This window comes from Caloenas nicobarica, chromosome 3, assembly GCF_036013445.1.
Source record: "Caloenas nicobarica isolate bCalNic1 chromosome 3, bCalNic1.hap1, whole genome shotgun sequence".
In the NCBI taxonomy this organism is placed as follows: Eukaryota; Metazoa; Chordata; class Aves; order Columbiformes; family Columbidae; genus Caloenas; species Caloenas nicobarica.
The window spans coordinates 52706022-52727848 of record NC_088247.1 but is presented as its reverse complement, the minus strand read 5'-3'; the positions used below and the strand labels follow the sequence as shown (position 1 = coordinate 52727848).

Genomic DNA, 21827 nt, shown 5'->3' with positions numbered 1-21827 from the left:
AAAATTTGCCCTCCTGTGGGGACTGTTAATGCCTTGAAAACACAGTCCTATATGCCTCTGAAGGAAACAAACAAACAAAACCACCTTGCCTGCAGTGCAAGAAGCTCAGTCTTCTTGTCAACAGACTCTGGATAAGAGCTTTCTCAAAGAAGTGTAATAAAATAAAATATTTTTGTGTGTTTGTTTTTTGTTTTGTGGTTGGTTTTTTTTGTTGTTTTTTTTTGTTTTTTTTCCCCACAGGCACCCAGCAATAATCTCAGAGAACCCACGGAAAAGAAACATGCCAAAAGTTTGTGAGAGGACCTTGAGATTTTCAAATTAAAATATATTTTAGAATATGTCACCAGTATGTCACCAGGAAATAAAAATCCTGGGTAAGAAACACACAAAGAAACTTGACTTTAATCCCACTTCCTAAAGGGATACAGATAATTAAGAGTCGTGACTCTGTGAACTAAAAATAAGATTTAACAAATTGTGCAGGATACACTGCTGTTCAATGCCAATTGATACAGCAGGAACCAGACCTCTACGATTGTGCATCTTTTTCCTAATGAAAATGCCTGCAACAACCAAGGGAGGAGACTGTGTCCATAATTCTGGAAAACTGCTCCAGATGTTGTTACCTTGATTTTAAATGATGCAATTTACTTTTTCTTCCCTTTGGACCTATTACGTCCTACTTGCTCCCTCAGTGTGATTTACCACTAAGCACACTAAGTATTATCAAATAACAATCACATCCCTTTTAACTTTTTGTCTGTCTATGTATTATCTGAAGAGAAAATGATTTTTTTTTTAATGATTTCAAGAATTTCAGTGCTTAGGAAACTATTCTTTACATGTGAGATACCTATGTAATAAATACTAAATTTGGGGAATCAGCAAAAAATATAAAAGCCAACTTTTGGACTACGGATAATTTCCCTGGAACCTTGTTTGAAAAACAAGAGTGTGCAGTGGAAATTTCCTCCAGCAGTCCTCAAAACACTGTCCTTCACAGACTGAACACAAAAAGGGACAAGGTCTGGAAGAACTGCAACAAGTTCCTTTGTCTGCGTGGGACATCTGCTCGGCCTCTGAAGAGCCTGTAACCTGAACAGCATATGACACAGCCAACACTCAGTGACCAGTTTTTGCAAAAACATGCATATACAAGACACCACCTACACAAGAACTACTTCAGAAGTCATGCTGCTGGGAGCAAGGCAGCTCTTGGGGCAGAGAGGGGTGGTGGCAGGACTAGGACTAGGACTAGGACTACTGGTGCATGGCCTTCTCCTGCCACTAGAAGGAGGAACAGGGCCCACCTAGCCAGCACAGATCATCACTGCTGCATGGATAACATCCCCTGCACATTTCTCATGCGCTGTGGATTTCTGTACTTTGCCAACGCAGCCCTAGCACACGCACCAGTGACAGGTGGCACATCTGAGGGAAGCTCACTCTCCAGTGTAACGTATGGGATGTGGACACAGCTCAACACCTGCCCTCTCAATCCACAGCTCATGTCATGGCTCTGCGGGCTGGATGTGTGTTTATTAGCTGCACTGACACACAGTGCACCCATCATCTCTGCTGAAGATGGAGGGAAGTGGTGCCAAGCAGCAGACAGACAGTTGCAATCCTTACACTGCTCATAGCTATCCCTGAAGGTGTGAATGCCTCTATCCCACCCCTCCAGTGCAGTATTGAACAGGTGAGCTTAACTCACAGTTTTCTGACCTCATCACAGTCTTCCACTACTTGAAGTGTGGCTACAAAGAAAGTGAAGGCTCTTTCTTCACCAGAAGCTACATGAAGAAGACAAGGGGCAATGGGTATAAGTTTTACTGGGAGAAGTTTCATCTCAATATAAGAAAGAAATTTTTTATACTGGGAACAGTCAATCACTGGAACAACCTCCCCAGGGACGTGGTAGGTCCCTGTCACTGGAGGTCTGCAAGATGCAATTGGACAGGGTGCTAGATAATCTCATCTAGGATCCCTTTCCCACAAAAGATTGGACCAGATGATCTTTGGAGGTCACTTCCAAGCTGGGCTGTTCTATGAGTCTAACAATCAGTAGCTGGCATCAAAACAACATGGAGAAGCTCACACGGGCAGGGACCTGTATCACCTTGGAGAAAGCAACCAAAATCTGCCACCAGGAAGGGCCACCTTTACCTGGCTCAGTGCACATGGCTTCCCTTCCACACTGTCCTCCTGGAGTCACCAGTAACCAGTAGGTTATACCAGCTCAATTAACTTTGCACTGGAGAGGAGGCACCCCTATACTTGACTTGAGCTGGATGTGAGTAGAATAGGGCCATCCAGAGGTAATGCAGTCTGCCATCGCCTTCTTCAGGCAAGCACCTAAGATTTGAGCACCCTCTTCCCCATACGTACACGTACTGCCCCAGAGACTATTGTGCCCAAGACAGAGCAGAAAGCCTTATGCAACAGCTAAGCACAGAAGTGTTTTAAGAAACCACTTGTTAAGTAAGACAGTAAGCATCTGCAAGCATTTTTCTTTTCTGTGTGAAGGTGAGTGAACCTCAGTCATCACTGGATCAACTATTTGATTTTGCAAAATCAGGAGCTCCAGTCACTCACTCAGTGTTTAAGAACAAATTTAAAAATATGAAGATGTCACCTTTCAGCCACTAACTACTGTCTCTCAAGAGACACTGAGTAACTCAGTGGATACTTCTGACCCCTAACATTTGGAACCCGTTGCCCACCTTTACACACAGGACATGACATTGCATGTTCTTCATGGGACAGGAGCTCTGACAAGGGCTGCTTTACTTACTCCAGGCTAATCACACAAAAAGAATATGTTCTTGTGAATATGAGATCTATTAGGGTGCTAATGTGATTTCAATAGCCAGTTTTAAAAATTGTTTTTACCTGCAGCATGTTTACTCCAAGATGCAAATTCCCACTAACAATCTTTTAGAGGAAGATTTTAAAAATTCCTCTCATTCCATAAATATTTAAACATATCTATGCGTTCCAGTATGTGAGGATGCGTCTTTTAACCGTTAACATGAAGGGATGCATGAACAGAACCTGCTACAAACAAACAACGCTGACAGCAGCTGGAAAACGCTCTTTTGGGGTGGTTAGTCCAAGGTCTAATCTACAAATGGCTATTTGGAATACAGCAGCATCAACAGATGTAAACATTAAATGTAGGTAATCTTCATTGACATACAGTTTTTGAATTGTGCTTAGTATAATTAAACAATGGGGTAGACAGAAATAAATTAGGTTATTACAATACAAGCAATAAGATAACCTAGTGTACATTGCTTATACTGTTTTTCAGATATTGGTTTACATTTCAGTTCTCCAGGACTAAATTTCCTCTGCCTTTCTTTTTTTCATTAAACCTGTCTAGTAGAAGAAAAAAATGCATACATGTTCTACAGACAAAAGACAAGAGATTGTGGATTATCTGATCTGCAATAGAGCCTTCTTGTGTGTTGGTTTTGTTTTTTTTCTTTCCATTCTTTCTTTTTTTTTGGTTTGTTATTAGTTATTTCAGTTTTTAGGAAAAAAACCTTATACCTAATTGCAATTTTTCTGACTATAAAGTTTTTACAATAATAAAGATAAATTATGCTTAGCTTGAATTTCATTTCTAGTACATAAAGGTCAGTTGTTTACTAGTATTTCCCTAAGAATCATCTTCAATGTTTTCCTTCTTTTTAATTGCTTATTCAAAAGATACTGCCTACACCTTGACATTATGTTGAATTAATAAGTGACCTGATTTTAATCAACGTTCCTGTTAATCACAGAAGTTTTCAGATCTCACTAAACTAAAAGAAAACATATTTCCTATTTCGCCATGGGAAGACAGCAAAACTGATAGGAGTATGTGGTGCAGGCCACATTCTTTGATGCTGACATGTTTGTCTGTGGTTTTCTTCAGTCACAGCTCTGAATTGGGCTGCTTTAGAAGGCAGGATACAGAAATATATAATCTATTGACATACTCTCCTCCAGAAACTCCTTTCTATTATAAAAGTGCTGTGTTGCTGTAGAGATTGAAAATTATTATTTAACCCTAAAAGATATCACACTGCTTCTAAGTCTGTTGATGACACGCAATATTGAAATATATTTCCTCAGATCACTTGTTTGTTAAATTACATTGACTTTATTATACTAGTGAAAAATAGACAAGTACTCTCTTGCTAACAGTAAATATCCAGTCTCTGATCTCACAAATTCAGCAAGAATGTAGTGTTAGTCATTGGAAAGGAGACCGGGCAAGCTTTACAAGAAAGGTCTGAAATACAGAGGGTAAACTGCTGATCTGCAGAAATATCAAAAAAGAAAAAAGCTGGTCAGCAAACTCCCTATGGGAACAGCTGAGCTGAATCTCCCTTTTTAAACATTCATTGATTTTTCACCCCTCAGTTATAAGCCCCTTTTTCACATTAGGGGTTTCTCATTAGTGCTGCCCTCCAGCAAATCATGCAGAGAATCAGCTGCACCCCCTACTCAGCCCATCTCCAGAGCAGAGGGATCAGTAAAATCCATGTCGTACGCATCCAGCTTTGTACGCTCAGGTTATCTGTGATGGCTACTGAATTTCAGCATGCAACCTGCTAAGTTTACAACAACAGCAGAGGCTATACCCAGTAAGAAACACACCTTCTGACATCTGCTTTGTTTTTTTCGAGGGAAGAAAGGCTCTGCTGCCCATTTGAGGGCTCTTTCTATTCCAGTTTCACAACACTGCACACACTCGATTTGACTGTACCAAAGCAGCCACGATGTGAACCCTCACAGAGCTGGCTGCCGGCTGCCAGGGGAACTGCGTCGTGATCACGCTGCCCTGCGACCGAAACCTTCTGCAGGGAAGGTGTGGATGCTGCCAGCATTTCTGACAGGGTTATTTCAAGCAATTCAAATTAAAAAGCAGCATTGATTTTACCTTTTGTGTTTCTGTTTGCTATCTCATCACAACTTGATCGCTTCATTGCACAGTTTTTATATAATCAGGGAATTACTGTAAAAGCTATTAATCTTTTCACCCATCCAAAATGTAGGGTACTCCAGGTAGGGAGACTGGTAAAAGAATCAGTTAGTGATGTCATTTGTTTAAAAAAAAAAGTAAAAATGTTTAATTTCCATGACACGGAAGAAACAAAAGCCAGAAGAACGATCCCCGTCTGAAGCCTCTTTAAAACAGTATTATGCCTACAAGATCTCTAATTTTTGTCTTAAAGCCACATGACTGATGTTTCTATAACTGTTCCCATCAATTCCTTTAATCTGTTCTCAGGATTTTCTTTTTCCCTGAGGACAGAGAAACTCCCTCAAAACCTTCACTACTGAAAGACCTTGACCTCCACCTGACTTGAACGCACCAACACCCGAGATGAAGAATATCACAGCTTCAGCTTTCTGTGTACATAGAAGGAATTCAGTGACTTCTTGAAGTTGTGTCAAATGGAAGGTGGTGGTCACATCCATCCCACAGTTCCTCTGCTCTCAACTCTACATGTGGACAGTTTGCTACCAACACAACTCTTAAAAAGAAAACAAAAACCCAACCTTACAACGTACCACTTCATCCTCTCCTCTTGTTACATGCACTCCAGCTGTGCTTATGCGTGATCTGCTCAAATACCAGCGTTACCAACAAACTGGCCACTGAAATGGCCCTTAATTGCTTTCCTCTTCTGATTTTACATAGCACCGTCAGAAAAAGATCATTGTAGGACAGCAGACAGCTCTGCCAGCAGTCATATGTTTCTGCAGAAAAAACCCCCACCCTATTTTCTGTTTTGCTTCTCTCTAAGTGAGATGACTGGATATGGGCTTTGAAGACCATTTTCTCAATGTTACTTATTAGAAACTGCTCCATGTCACCAGCTGCCGTAAACTACGCAGGGGATTAGATCATGGTCTCAGAAAAACAACCCCAGGACGTACCTCTTTGTTTCCTGCAGAAAAACCTCTGCTTTTGCATTTCACCTGCAAGAATATGCAAAATGGGCACAGAATGCGAAAATCTCTGCTGTTGTAAGGGGTGCAGCTCCACAGACTTCAATGAGATTTTGCATATTTATGTTAGTAAAAAATGTGGCTCAGGGTAATTTTGCTATTAGAGGCAGGAGCTCTGGAGTCTGAGAGCTTAGTTGACTCCAAATTTGTGTAGAGAGACTAAGGACACTGTAGAGGCTGCTCTGCAAGCCACAGATACGTAACACAGCTAAAAGTCAGAACAGCAACTTGAAGTGCAATAATAAATCAGATGCAAGACACACCCCACAGACTCTCACAGTATACATGTATGGCGTGCAGCACTTCTCCACAATGCTGATTTGCAAACCTTATTAACATTGCAGTATTGCCTCACTGCCCTGAAGCACAACAGGAAAGTATGGTCAGTCTTCCACGCATAGGATGTGGGAAGGAAGGGAAGGAGTGGAATTTATCTCTGTTTTTGAGATATTCCAAGTTAGCAGGCACTGGACAAGGTGGATCAACAACTTCAATACTGTACATCCCCTCCTCCTCACCTGCTAGATTTGCTTCAAAACGATCTCAAACCTTCTACCTCAACATACATTGAGTCCACAGGGACCAAGAACAAAGCAAAGTCTATTGCCATCCGGCACTCCTATAGTACGCACTTACTGCTGACTCCTTTCCTTTTCTGGTGGCAGTTGTTGAGGTACGAAAAGTGCCAGAGGTAATTGGAAGTATGATGTATTGCTGAGCCTCACAGTGATCTGAGAGTAGCTGAGAACATCAGCATCGTAGTTATAAAACTACTGTCTGTCTCCCGGTGTCTATAAATCCCAGCTTTTACTACCTTTGTTTCCATCATGCCAATCAAAGGCTTGATTGCCCAAGGAATAAATTACCAGATAAATCACTATTTGGAAATATAGCTCTCTCTTTGACAGTGCCTTATTTCTTGTGACATCATATGCATATTCTCCAGTACCACTATGCAAGGCACTGCAGAAATAGTCCAGATTTCTATGTGATGTCATAGTAAAGAAAAAGGATAATTTTACCTCTAGACAGTGCAACACAACGGGGCAACATAGAGGTGGATAGAACAGTGTATTGCAGAAAGGAGAGCTAATGAACGTGGGGACAAGGGAGAGGGCAGCCTGCCTCATAACGCAGATCGGTGTGATGAGAAAGCGCTTCCCTGGCAAGTGCTGGTATCATAACAGGCTTAGTGGAAGATGTTATGGACTTGGTAGAATGTATGTGTGCACTGAACTGTAAATGCAGTACAGGAAAGCTGAAGTCAAAACATAGTTTCAAACAAATTAAATACTTAAATATAAATAACTGCAAGAACTTCACAATCTTTTAATTCCCTCTGGGGTAACTCATTTTATCTGCTGTGTAAAAGGTGTCTTTAATAGCAGTTACAACATCCTTCTTGAACAGTTATTAAACCTTCCACAGGCCTACACCAGGGTTGTTCTAAAAACCATTAGGATAAATATGGAAAGCATTACCACAGGCAGCCCCGAAAGTTAAGTGCATAGTTTTTAAAAAAAGTTTATGGGATTGGGTACTAGTCTACAATGGAGCGTTTAAGGCACTTTCTTCCCTGCTACTCTGTTTCCCCCAAAATAAGACCCACCCCAAAAATAAGCCCTAGGATGATTTTTCAGGATTTTTGAGGATGCTTGAAATATAAACCGTGCTCCAAAAATAAGCCCTAGTTACAGTTCATAAAAACAGTCAATTTAAATAGTGTCCAGGTAACTATCCCTGTAAAACAGCAATAAATTTTGGAGCAAAAATTAATATAAGAACCTGTCTTATTTGGGGAGAAACAGGGTACAGTTGACATGCAAGAAGGCTGTAAAATCTAGTGCAAGTTAGATTAATGCATCAAATTGAAACTAAAGATCATTTTGCAAGATTTTGGCCATATGGGAATCAGGACACGTGTCTGAGAGCATTAAATGTAACTGATCTCCGGCACTTCTGGAAATATGTCATTTTGGATATCAAACTGATCCACTGACAAAGTACTGTGCCTTCTACCTGGTGTATACTCAATTTTTAAATGTACCCTCTAGAGAACAGTCTTCATTTACTGGCCCGAGCATTTTCATGGCTGTGGGAAGCTAAGACGGAGTTAACTCAAGCCTCCTCTGTGGTCTACTGTTTTAACAGCTATGACTTTATGTAAAAGGTGGCTCTACCCTTGCAGTTTGGTAAGCACTCTAGGCTTTCTGTAAGCACTTGAGGGATACTAAGATCATATCTAACAAATTGAGTTCTTCAGGGTACGTCGATGTAGGAATACTTAGCTTTTGAATTTTAAAATGGAGGCAGGTGTTTAGGCATCTGTCTCCATCAATACAGAAGCACTCTGGGCATGCAAGTTCTTTCAGAACTTAAAGCTACCAAAGAAGCAACCTGAGAGGTTCAAACACACGTTTTCATGTCCCAGGATTATGCTCTGAGCAGCAGGTTAGTACACATAGACCAGGGGATGTTAGATGTCTATGACATTTTAGGTATGTAGACAACTAGGTGTGGGTTTCTTGGATTGTTCTATTAAATCTAGTTGACCCTGGATTGCACTGCATGTACCTAAAGGGTACCTTGGATTTTAGCCTTAGCAATTGACTTACACCTTGATGTCTGAAACATAAACAGTACATTGGTTTTCAATCTATTGTTTATGTCAACTAGTTTATAAGGGAGATCATTTATTTTTAGTTGTTTATTGTTGTTGGTTGTGTTTTTGTTTTTGTTTTTCATCTTATGATGGAACTGAGTGCCACATTCTCAGACAGCAACTACAGAGTACATGAGGATTTGAAATAATCAGAAGCACATCCAAAAGTAAAGGTTAGGTACCATATTAATCTCTGATTTATGCCTTTGTGTGTCCTCGTTCACTGTAGTTGTGAAGGCATCCAGTGAATGACATATAGGAAGGTTTATAAGAAAATTCTGTTTTCCCAGACCAAAACCAAAATGGATTCTTAAAGAAAAGTATAGGAAAGACTTGGGCGTGAAACGGTGGTGAAAAGTAGGGCACCATTGCCAGTCTTTTCCTGGAACCATGATGAGATAATGTCAATTACAAAAAACAAACAAATTAAAAAAACCAAAACCAACAAAAACCAACCAACCAAATGAACCAAAAAGAGTTTAAACTAGAAACTTTGACAGTCCTAAGAGAAACAAAGCTATTGGCTGCTTAGAGGTTTTTTGGTAGAAGCAGAACTGCAAATCAATTGCAATAAAGGTATATTTTTACATTTAAACTTTGGCTTTTTGCTGGGAGCAGCTTAATGTTTTTGCCTAAAAGCACCACAAGCCCAGTACACTTACATGTTAGTTTTGCGTGACGGAGCAGAGATACCATGGTTAAAAAAAGTATATGCTGTAAAACTGATTTCCTACTGAAATGGTCCATGTACCACCACTATAAAAATACTGCAAGATTTGTCATTTACTGAAGTGACAACTTCAAAACCTCTTATATTCTTCCCATCAGAAAAGCCTTAGTGTAAAGCCTCTTGAGAATAAACTTCCCCAGAATTGACTCGAGGGGCTCGATTCTCAATCAGTGTGGACATCAGCACAGCTCCCACAGCCTTCAGTTGAAGCTGTGCGGATTTGTGGTAGGTAGCAATGGTTTCTCAGGTCTCTATTCTGAAAGGATTTGAACACTTCTTGCTACACACCAGTGAGGATTTATGGCCTCACAGGTAGTGCTCTTGCAGGATCAGGCCTTTCAGATGATGCTCCTGAAAGACTGGACCTGTTTGCTTCTTCAGAAATCAGATTCTAGGAAAAGCTTGGTTTTTTTCATCCTTTTAATTTCCGTTTCTTCAGCCTTCATTTCATACTATTACACACTTCGACCAACACTGTTTCAGGCTGAATAATCCCCTGAGCTTCTTCTGCTTCATCTTTAAATGAAATAGGGTGTTTGGCTACATTTCATAAAATGTGTCATTTGATTCAACATCTTAATGCATTACCTCATCCTCGTCCCATTCTCACTGTATCTTTGGGCTTGTCTACACTTAGGATCTCATTCAAATGAAGGCATGAATTTAAAATGCAGCAGGTATTACCAGTCACTCCATGTGTATCTGAGAAATCCAGGACAATTACTGGAAAAGGAGACAACTGCATTCATTTCACTCCTGGAAAAAAGGTTGACAGCATTTGAGCTTCTACCTCTTCTTTCTTTCAAGCTGCATGGAAAAGAGACCTGAACTCTGTTGTAATATTGATGTGGAAGAGGTCTAAAATGGACATGACACAGTCTGTGCCCTATGACAGTTCTCCTGTTCCACCCTTCCTTTCTCTCTCAGTCTAAAAAGGCTCATTTCAGGTAACAAATTCCCTGCTGAGACACCAGCAATGCCCTTGAACAATCCTGCCTGCTTCCTCCTCATGCTGTAGTTTTTGATCTCCTACACCAGGGGTGCCAAACTCATTTTCACCAGGAGGCCTCAGGAGCCTCGTGGTTGCCTTCAAAGGGCCGAATGTAATTTTAGGATAATGTATAAATGTAACTACTCCTAAATGCCTCCCGGTGAAAATGAGTTTGGCACCCCTGTCCTACACTAAAGTCCGCGCTCATTGCAGAAGAGTGGGAGGTTTTGCATCTTTTGGAATTGGTGTTTCCTGGGTCCAGCCAGATGAACCTCTGATACGTGCTTGTTGGTGGCTGTGGAAGATGGGATTTCATGACCTGAATTGTCTTGTTCAGTCTGCTATTTCTGCTTGCTATGAGTGAACACGCAAAAGAAGCAGTTCAGCTTTTGCTTTTCTCTTCAACACTTTTAGTAGCTATAAAATCAGACAGTATGGATTTATGCTTTACTCTGTACTCAGTAATCTGACTTGGAAAAAGTGTTAAAAGGAAAATTACATTGCCTGGGCACATTTCAAAGAATTCCCAAACCAAGATTCTGATGGCTGAGGCATTTGTGAATATTTAACATAAACATCACATTAAGATTCCTTGAATTCATGGTTTTCTTCTATTTTTCATTCTTATTCAGCTAAACAAGCTCAGTGTTTTTCAATATCACTCTTCAACTATGGATGAGGTATATTCCTAGTTAGCTTTGATTCTGCAGAACATTATCTGGTGGTCCTCTATTTCACTGGCTCTAAAGCAAACTTCAGGTAAATAAGGTGTAAAATACACTGAACACTACCTAGTGTTGCCCAGTTATTTAGAGATAGTGTAAAAAGGGAGTAGGTTTGTTTTAGAACAAGTAGCAAGGAAGTATGCAATGATTTCCCAAGACAGATCTTTCCCAGTCTCTTAAAAAAGTTTCTATTATTCACTCTTCCACTTCAATAGGAAGACCCCTGATTCTTTTGTGTTTGTATTTAAAATATACAGGTTGGATCTTTGGAGAAATCGCTACCCTAACTTTTGTTCACTGCACGTATGATTTTTTTAAGGGAGAGTACACTATTCAATAGCTGCAGCTAAGTTGTTATATAACACAACACATCTAACTACTTGCACTGAAGTAAGACTTCATCGTAACTACATTCATTTTACTTAATAACAACTTCTGCATTCAGATCTATTTATGGAATCCTAAAAATCCTGTATCGGGTTTACATGGCAAGATTTTGGCGGGGGGGCGCTACAGGGGTGGCTTCTGTGAGAAGCTGCTAGAAGCTTCTCCCATGTCCAATAGAGCCAGTGCCAGCCAGCTCCAAGATGGACCCACTGCTGGCCAAGAACGAGCCCATCATTGACGGTGGTAGCGCCTCTGGGATAACATAGATAAGAAGGCGAAAAAAACCTGCACAACAGCAGCTGGAGAGAGGAGTGAGAATATGCATGAGAAACAGCTCTTCAGACACCAAAGTCATTGAAGAAGGAGGGGCAGGAGGTGCTCCAGGTGCCAGAGCTGAGATTCCCTGCAGCCCATGGTGCAGACCATGGTGAGGCCGGCTGTCCTCCTGCAACTAATGGGGGTCCACGGTGGAGCGGAGATCCACCTGCAGCCCATGGAGGACCCCTGGAGCAGGTGGATGCCTGAAGGAGGCTGTGACCCCATGGGAAGCCCACGCTGGAGCATGTTATTAGCAGGACCTGTGGCCCCATGGATAGAGGAGCCTAGGCTGGAGCAGGTTTGCTGGCAGGACCTGTGACCCCATGGGGGACCCACACTGGAGTAGTCTGTTCCTGAAGGACTGCACCCTGTGGAAGGGACCCACGCTGGAGCATTTTGTGAAGAACTGCAGCCCATGGGAAGGACTCATGTTGGAGAAGCTCATGGAGAACTGCCTCATGTGGGAGTGACCTCAGCCAGAGCAGGGGAAGAGTGTGGGGAGTCCTCCCCATGACAGGGAAGGAGCAGCAGAGACAACGTGTGATGAACTGACCACAACCCCATTCCCTATCCCCCTGTGCTGTTGGTGGGAGGAGGTAGAGGAATTGAGAGTGAAGTTGAGCCCAGGAAAAAGGGAAGGGTGGGAGGAAGGTGTTTTTAAGATTTGGTTTTATTTCTCATTATCCTACTCTGATTTGATTGGTAACAAATTAAACTAATTTCCCCAAGTCAAGTCTGTCTTGCCCATGATGGTAGTTGGTGAGTGATCTCTTCCTGTCCTTATCTAGACCCATGAGCCTTTTGTTATATTTTGTCTCCCCTGTCCAGCTGAGGAGGGCAGTGATTGAGTGGCTTTGGTGGGCCCCTGGTGTCCAGCCAGGGTCAACCCACCAGACAACTTTTGCACTCAGATCTAAGTGCTCGTGTATTTTCATACAATATAAAGTAAGAAAAACACTTCAGTCCATCTGAATATATTTCCTTAAAAGGGCCAAATTAAGTAGATGATGCCAAAAATGTGATTATTAACGGTTTAGCACAGGAAAATAAAATGAAATAAATAATAAATAATAATAAAGTGAAAGCCAGTATGCTTTTGTACAGTTTGGAAAATATTGATTAATAAAAATAGTCCAATAAGAAAAAATGTGTCTTATGATACAGAATTAAAAAGTACACAGAAGACAAAGGCAGCAACTAGTTATTAGTGCAATGAAGCCAATGGACACTGCACCATTGACCCCACTGGGCCTATTACCTTACCTCAAAAGGGAAAATCCTTTGAATCCTTACCTGTACACTAGTAAGAGTGGTGTATTGATAAGCTTTGACTACCAGGTAATTGGCTTCTATATCTATTATCCCCAGGATCATGTACTTCCACCATCTCCTTTTCAAGATTGCCAGCAAGTTTTCTTCTCCTGTGATAATAAAGAAGAAGAATTATGTAAAAGAGTTAGGTTTACATGCACACAACACCTGCCTGTCAAGAGAAATTATCTAGAAGATCTCTTGCATTTACAATATGCAGTTGAAGAGCACCATATATAAAGAGGTATTGTAAGGAGGTGAAAACCAACACACCCTGTTGGTCTCGCAGATATTAAACCTGCCAGTTTGGAGAAGTAATAAGTGAGGGTCAGATTGTCACTTCACTTGAAATGTAAACAACACTGGGATAAACAAGTGCAGCTTGGACAGACTGTAAATGTGTTCTTAGTTTTACTTTTAAATATACACATACATGTAGACATAGAAAATGCTAAAAAATGGAGCAGTTTATTACATACATTTATACTTTCCATATATACTGATAAATGTTGTATCATACATGATGTAAGAGGGTTTTGCCAGTATTTGCAAATATGACAGAATATTAGAGCAGGAATGTGACAGCATCACCTTTGGACAGATTACAGATCTTGTTGCAAGGATGGTTATTACAAACCTAGAGGTTCAAAATATCAGACTTGTTTAGAGAAAGGCTGCACTGAGACAAACGGATACTGCGTGACAGGTTGCTCTGCTCCCAGGATCGATTTCTGAAGCAGGAGGTTTGCTGCCTTCTGAGGGAGCCCTGTCAATCACCCAGTACTTAATTTCCACCATGTGAAGACAGACAGTACAATACCGCCTGCAGATCAAACCCACAACTTTCAAAAGGTCAAAGAATTCCTCATGCTAGGCTAGGGATTATTATTGTTCTCTGTTCAAAAGAAACCAGCTCATTAGCGAGGGCGGGCAGACCTGTTACTTATTTGCATTACAGTAAGCTCCACATGTGATGGGACCCCACTGTGAAAGGGACTGGCAAACCAAATGAGACTGAACACAGTACAACTGGAGGTCTTTAAGAGTCTGTAGCCAGAACAGGGATCTAAGTAGGGTTGACCTGTACTGCCAAAGTACTATGAATTGAATTTGAATTGTCTTGAAAGCTTTAAAAAAACCACCCCATGTTGATGTTCCTGCAGCCTTTCTAAGTGCCTGTAATCATCGAACTGAGTGTTGGAAAATACAGAAGAAAAGGAACACTCTCGTCGGTTGTCAGCAAAACTTGCTCAGGCTTTCCAATTCTCCCTCATCATTTTCCATCATCACAAGTGTGTTCGCTCTCTGGTTCAAACAGACACAGTGATATATGTGCTGCCATACCATCAGAAATGGCAGGGTCTCTATAGCACAGGACTATCTCATCTCTTCTAAGGTGCAATCACAGAAAAATGGATAATTACTTCAGAAGTCGATTCAGAAATCTTAGACATTAAATCTTTGCCCCACTGAGTCGCTTGAATGCATATTTACTTGAACAAAGCACCTGAATCATTTGACATTCGTTGATTAACAGATGAACACATACACTTCCAGCGGGATATTATTAGGCAACAACCTAATTCTTTGTCACAGTGACAATGACACTGAGTGCAAAACTTTCCTTTCCTTTCCTTTCCTTTCCTTTCCTTTCCTTTCCTTTCCTTTCCTTTCCTTTCCTTTCCTTTCCTTTCCTTTCCTTTCCTTTCCTTTCCTTTCCTTTCCTTTCCTTTCCTTTCCTTTCCTTTCCTTTCCTTTCCTTTCCTTTCCTTTCCTTTCCTTTCCTTGTTCTATTTCCCTTTCTCTCAGTAAGCAGCAGAGGAACAGCAGAAACAAGATGGTGAGTAGGCTAATTATTCAAGAACCTAAATAAGGAGTCTGTACATTCAACCATACCATGCTTTCCTTTTGCCACCAACTCACAGGAGAACTCACAAAAACCAAAATCTCACCCTTTAGACATGAATTATGACTACATTTATGTATTTGTTATGACGATTTGAGCATGCAGAAAGAGCACTATTTTAGATCTTGTTTTTTAATACATTTAGGGAGGTATTTTCAAAAAAGCATTTGAAATTAGATGTCATAATTCCTACTAAAATCAAGGTAAAACATGTAGATAGATTCCTTCCAGGTACTGAAGCTCGATCTCCAGTTTTTATGCTGCCTAAATAATACCTTTAAAACATCAAATGGAAAACATCAATGCAATGGAATGGCATGGTTAACATTTCAGAGTGATTTTTCATTTCAATTGTAAAGAGAAAGCTTAAAAATCAAAGACATAAACTGCAGTCTCTATTCCAGCAGAGAAAATCCCACCTGGATCTGTTTTTGTTACCGTAGAACCTTGGTGGTACCAACAGGGCGGAAAGAAGCAGCAGGCTCAAGAACTGCACTGGGATTGGGTTGCCTGAACAAGGACTATGGACATGGCTTGAGGACTCTTCTGGTGCCTTTGGTTTGCCGGTGCTTGCTTTCTCCAGCTTCCATTTCCAACTACAGACCACTGCGCTGCTCAGATGTGGCCAAATAAGTTAGTTTTAAAAACTACTGTATGGCCATGACTTCTGGCTAACGAGTAAAGTCAGAGTTTCCAGAAATGGAAATTAAATCTTCTACAATTTTAACTGACATACATGGTTCTCTCTTTTGCTTTCTCAATCCTTTCTTTGCTACTGACAGAAATAAGAAAAAATATTTGGCAAGTGGTATTTTATCTTTGATTTGCAGCACTGAGATGTTCTAAACATCAAAATATTAGGTTCAGCTGAGAAGGCGGGGCAGAGCAAAAAGCAACACCAAAATGAATTTATGCAGGTCCTGTGCAGCTCTGATGAACGTTGGTTTAGCTTCACAGCAGGTGTCTTTGCCTTGCTCAGTGGAAAGCAGAGAGATGTAGAAGCTTTCAGCATGACTGAAATAAAATAAAGAATTTGTTCCTGGAAAAAAAGTCTTGTGCAGCAGCTGCACCTTTCTCTGTGACACATACTTAGTCTTCACTTCCACTCACTGCACCTCCCATTACTCAGTGTGTAAGAAAGGTCTGGCTTTTGATCAGGCCCCTCTGCCCACATTATTATTATTGTTTATCATTAAGATATCAGTTCTGCAGATATACAAGCATCACCAAAGCTGATGGACCCCATTTGAGGGATATGTGAGCAAAAAGCAACGCATGTTTAACACTGTTAATCTGGGGACTGTTCTTTCTTTACCACTCTCCATTTCTTTGGCATTGTCATCACAATTCGTAGGAGAGAATGAATTGCTCCTGGAAGTGGGAGATTTTCTGGGGGGAAGGGCAGGAGAAAGATGATGATCATCTGCAGTGAGAGTTAGTACAATGCTATGAGGAAACCAAGGAAGAGGTTGGTGGAGTCCCGGTGTTGAGATGGGGCTGAAATAAAGCCACCACATTCAAATGTCACGGAAGAATGACCCAGTAGAAAGCAACAGTGGAAGACAGCCTGGAGAAGGCATGGGCTGCCAGCAGGAGAGGACCTCTGGTCAGCAGTCACAGGTGGCATCCTCAGTGAATTTAGACAACAAGGAGAAGGGACATGGGAGTTAGGGAGGTAAGTGAGGAGCCTTGACTTAACTTGGGAAGGCTAAAATGAGAAGCAGAAGTAATCAAGAGCTTCATTCAAAAGTCTGCATCCTGAATAGAAATAAACATCACCTTTGCACAAAAACAAAGTGGAGAAAAAAAATATGTGGGTGTCAGTCTCTTTTCCCAAGTAACAAGTGATAGGATAATTTAATTCAAGGCAAAAAAAATCAAGGAACAGGCCTTAAATCGGTGGCTTATAGAAGAAAAATATCTTCTAATTGCTCTGTATTACTGAATAACTATTGATAGGATGAGAGGAAATAGCCTGAAGTTGTGCCAGGGGAGGTTTAGGTGGGATATTAGGAAAAATTTCTTCACTGAAAGGGTAATGAAGGACTGGAACAGGCCGCCCAGGGAAGTGGTTGAGTCACTGTCTCCGGAGGTGTTTGAAAGATGTGTAGACATGGCGCTTAGGGACATGGTTTAGTGGTGGACTTGGCAGTGTTAGGTTTATGGTTGGACTCAATGATCTTAAAAGTCTTTTACAACCTAAATGACTCTATGATTTAATTAAAACCAAAAAGAGGCTATCTGGGTTTTTTATTCCCTTAGATGACAACTCAAACCAAATTAGTCAGGTCTTTTGAGTCGTAAGCATTGTAGGCCAGAAGGACCAAACGTAGATGCCTAAACCCGAACCAGCTGGTAAGGCATTTTTAAAGCATTTTTCACCTAACATATCCCAGATGAATTATTTAGGATGATATAACCACTGTTTTGAAAATAAACAACTCTCCTCCTGAACATAAAGTGAAGAGAGATTATGTCAGATTGTGTGTTTTTGTTGTTATCTCAATAGGGCTGTGACTAAGGCTTCCAGCCAGTAATATAAACAAATACTAAACCAGAAAGTGTGCAGGTTAGCTTAAAGCCAACAGCACATACTGATGCTGGTGAACATGCACTTATGTGAGTGCACACAGTAATGCCACCTTCAGACAGTGCCATCTTTTGACGGAGATCCCCTTTCGAAAAACAAAACCAAACCATAACTCCTGTCAGCACTCGAGCTTTCGAAAATGTAAGCCTTCATATTGAGTCTAGTTCAAATATAATATCCAATTTGCTTTTAAATCTACATGTTTTAAGATTCAGAAGTCTAACATACAGCTAACACTGAGAATTACAAACCCCCTCTCTTTACCCTTTCTAGAAAGATAGGTATATATTTTAGATTTTTTCCTAATTTTGCAGCGAGACACACACTTGACAGTTGTACATATAGCGAAGCTCTCAGTGTTTGGAAAAAAACCCTACAGTTTTGTCTCTGCTGGCTCAAATTAAAAATCAATAAATAAGTCGCTTTGTAGAAGAGATGATTTTACATCATATAATAAGGATTTACCCATGGGGGGTTACGAAATTAAAAATAAATTAGAGAGAAAATTAAAAGATGCTTTAGCTGTGCTGTGTCTACCAAAAATGCATATACACATGTGCAAAACCCTTTTCACATTCACTCAGAAAGGTACAATAAGAGAAACACAACATCCATTAAGACAGCAAATTCGGAATTATTTGTATATGTTCTTGGGACACAGGTAGAATAACAGCACTGCTAGACCAGAAGAGAAGCCTGTTGCTTCTCTTTCATCTGCTGCAGACTCCCCCGCTTTTAATTCGGATGACAACCTGTTCTTTAGATCAAGCTCAGAGGAGCTGTGCTCTCCTGCTTTGCAGCACAGAGCAGAGCAGAGCAGAGCAGAGCAGATCTCCATGCGGGCAGGAGACTCGCGGGGGGGAGGCAGCACAGAGGGAGGGCTGCCGGCCACGCTGCTCCTCCGTGCCCCTCACAGGAGCGTCAGAGTCAAGTGCGACGTGGTAAAGAGGCAAAAGCCTCGCAGAGGATGAAGATTAGACCAGAATTGACTTATTATCCCTTTATTTGAAAACGAATCTCAGTTACAAAGCACAATTATGGGATAATTGTTTCTCTTCCATTTTCACACATTATAGCAAGTCTTGCAGGTACACAACTTCACCAGTAACAACACAGCTTCTCTGTAGACTTTGTAGTCATCCAGCCCTGCCACAGGACCTGGAGGAGGAGGCAGCCAAATGGGGTAATACTCATGGAGGGGTAACACACATCTTCTCTGTATTACTATGCCAAGAGGTTCCCAAGCCTGAATAATAAAACCTTGCTTGTGTCCTACTTGGCCAAGTTGCTGGTTCAGGGGACCTAAAGCCTGTGGTAGATGGCTTTGAGCTCTCCACCAAGCTCAAAAGAACTGTACCTCTTCTGTGTGACTTTAAATCCTTGACCCAGAGTGGTTTCTTATTTCCTCGTACCTTTTTGTGTTACTGATGACTAGTTTATGGTAATACTGTTGCCAAAAGGCAAAACACCACCACTGCTTAATTATTTATGCAATCGAGAAAATGTTCTCTTACAGGAATGCTTCTCCAGTCTGGCTTCACGAAACACTTGAATATACTCTGCTCACCTTACGGATGACTGCTTATAGGCTGCACTGCTTTTGTCCTATACCATGTTTTCAGTAAGCCTTTTGGGACACTAGATAACCTCAGCTCCTTTTGCCTGCTCAGAACACCTGATCTTATCCAACCTGATCTTATCCACAGCTCCCTTCTGCTGCTTCTCCTTTGGTGGGAAAACTGGGTAATCCACAGACATGCAGCTCATGTAATGGCCCCGAGTCACTGCCACAAGCGGCTCCCGTGCCCTCCAGCTGCTGGCCACACGTTCCTGCCACTTGCCCCATGCCAGCACTGGTGTTTGGGGGACTGCACAGTGAGCCAGGGCGAAGAGCCACCTGGCAACAAAGATTTTTGGGTTTTCAGATCAATTTTCAGACTGTTCCCTTGGGCAGTCTGTGACCAAATTGTTAGTCCTGTGGGAGGTGAGAAGCAACTAACAGAGGACCTAGGCAGGGGACAACTCCCCCCTTCTCTGACGCAGGCTGAATCATACACGTGTCCTACCCATCACTGGGCCACTGAACAAACCCAGCAGCCGCCACCATCACCCCCTTGCTGTGGACATGCAGCATATGACCAGGTTGCAGGTCTTCCTGGCGTGCGTGTTGAAGCAAACCTGCAACCAGTGGTGCTGCTGAGGTGGGATGCACTCATAGGATGCGAGCTGGCGTACACACCTCGACAGGGGTGAGCTACACTATGACAACGTGTTTTCACCTTCTCAGGAAGTAAATCTTATTTACCAGTCACAATCAACAGGATTCTTCAGTTTTGAAGGGGTTCTATTGATTTTCCTTGTCTGCTTCAACTCCTTGGTATTTGAACATCCACCCATAATGTTTCTACCACACTAACATTTATTTGGCTGGCACTTTGGTAAAAGGTACCTTATATAACCTTTGATCTTCAGATTATCATAGGAGTAACACAGACTGAGGGTAAGGTTTGTGCCCTTTCTGTCTGCTACTTTTGTCATTTTGAGCCTCCTCTTTTCTAGAATATATTTAGCCTAGTAACATCACATAGCATAGCTTTCCAATTACTACATTACAAGCTCATCTCAAGTATTTCGACTTGTTATTTCCTTTTAGAGACTTCGCAAATCAGTCTGGTTCGATCCTGGATCTAAATTGTAATAGTTGAAGTCAGATCTAGGAATATAAACATGCATTTTCAAAGAACATGAAAGAATTAACTTCTGGTGCCTTGATTTTGATCCAGCCTAAGATCTGTGGTTACATCTGCTAATCTTCAGATGCCTTTTGATTTCCTGAGATTACTGGTCATACAATTTACTTTTAAGAGTAAATTACAACTAAAACTACAACAATAAAGTAGTTGGTGATTTTGCAGATGCCTCAGTTTCTCTCTATGTGCCTGCCCACTAGGTTACATACAGTTTTTCCCTCGGTGGCAGACACGATGCTGCATGTTACTGTCACGGGTTCCTGCAAGAAACAGACCACGTCAAGAACCATGTAAGACCTGAAGAAAGCTCTGAATGGTGTACTGTTTCGAAGAAATAGACCTCTAAACTTTCAGTCCTTTAAGATGTCAAGACAAAAAACACTGTGATGCTCCCAGAACATAATTTTTTTCATTTAAGTTGTTTTGTCTCTCAGCCTAAACTTAGGTAAGCGCCTTTACTGAAATGGCAAACTGTGCCCTAGGAAAACACTTACACCTCTGTACCGCAGAGGGATATGAGTACACTGAGAAGCTGGAGCTTTCCCTCAGGCCTGACATTTGATTATGTCCTTATGTCTTCATGTGTGAAATTTTCAAAATTGATTTCTGATCTACAGTACCCTCAGATTTAAGTTACCTCTGAGCTAACACTGTGGTCTGCCAGCATGGGGGGTGGCTCACTCTCACACAGAACTTCTTCAAAACAGGCAGTTGAACTAGGTGATTGTTGTGAGTCCCTTCCAACTGAAATATTCTATTCTAGTCTAGCCTAAAACAATACTATTCTTTTACTTGGTAAGCTCTGCACTCAGGCTCTTTTTTCATTCTTTATCCTATTTTATCTAGTAGGAAGCTACTTATAGCACTGAAAAGAAAGGTTTTCAGAAGAAAAAAAAAATCTGATTTTCAAATTTACCAGAGTGCTAGTGAAATAAAAGAAATCTGTATATATTTCTGTATATCATCCATAAATCTGTAATTTGCATGAGTAATTTATCCTCCTGGATAATCTTGGTCATGTTAATCATATTCACAAGACTTACTTAAAGCCAAACGATCTTGAAATAATGTTCATTGTTTAAGGTAGAGGAACTAGTTATGGTGCATGAGCTTTTTTTTTTTCCCCTTTCGTTAACTCATCACAAAAATTTGGTCTAGCCACCTACCCACTCTGTGACATTTTTTCCCTCAGCAGACAGACATGAATAATGAATTATCTACTTATTATTCATGATTCCTATAAAGTTTATTCTCCAAAGCATGAGATTTCCTTGGGATAGCAGGAAAAAAAAAAAGAAAAGAAAAAGAAAGACACAGTGCAAATTTACATTACTATTAATGACCCATAGAACAAGCAGATCAAACTGAAGTTGAATTTCTAGTCTTGTCTTTAGAAGACGATAAGAAGAGAATAAGGAAGTCAAGGAGTGTGTATCTTTCTCTGTTCC

At 41.0% G+C, this 21827-nt stretch overlaps 1 protein-coding gene across 1 annotated transcript in view; it reads right to left on the bottom strand.

The window, feature by feature from the left end:
• Nucleotides 1-21827, bottom strand: part of SLC35F1 (solute carrier family 35 member F1) — a 238621-nt gene that overhangs the window by 36562 nt on the left and 180232 nt on the right. Inside the window, exon 3 of the mRNA XM_065632013.1 lies at nt 13116-13243. Coding sequence (XP_065488085.1) covers nt 13116-13243 — 128 coding nt within the window. The remainder of the gene's footprint in view (nt 1-13115; nt 13244-21827) is intronic.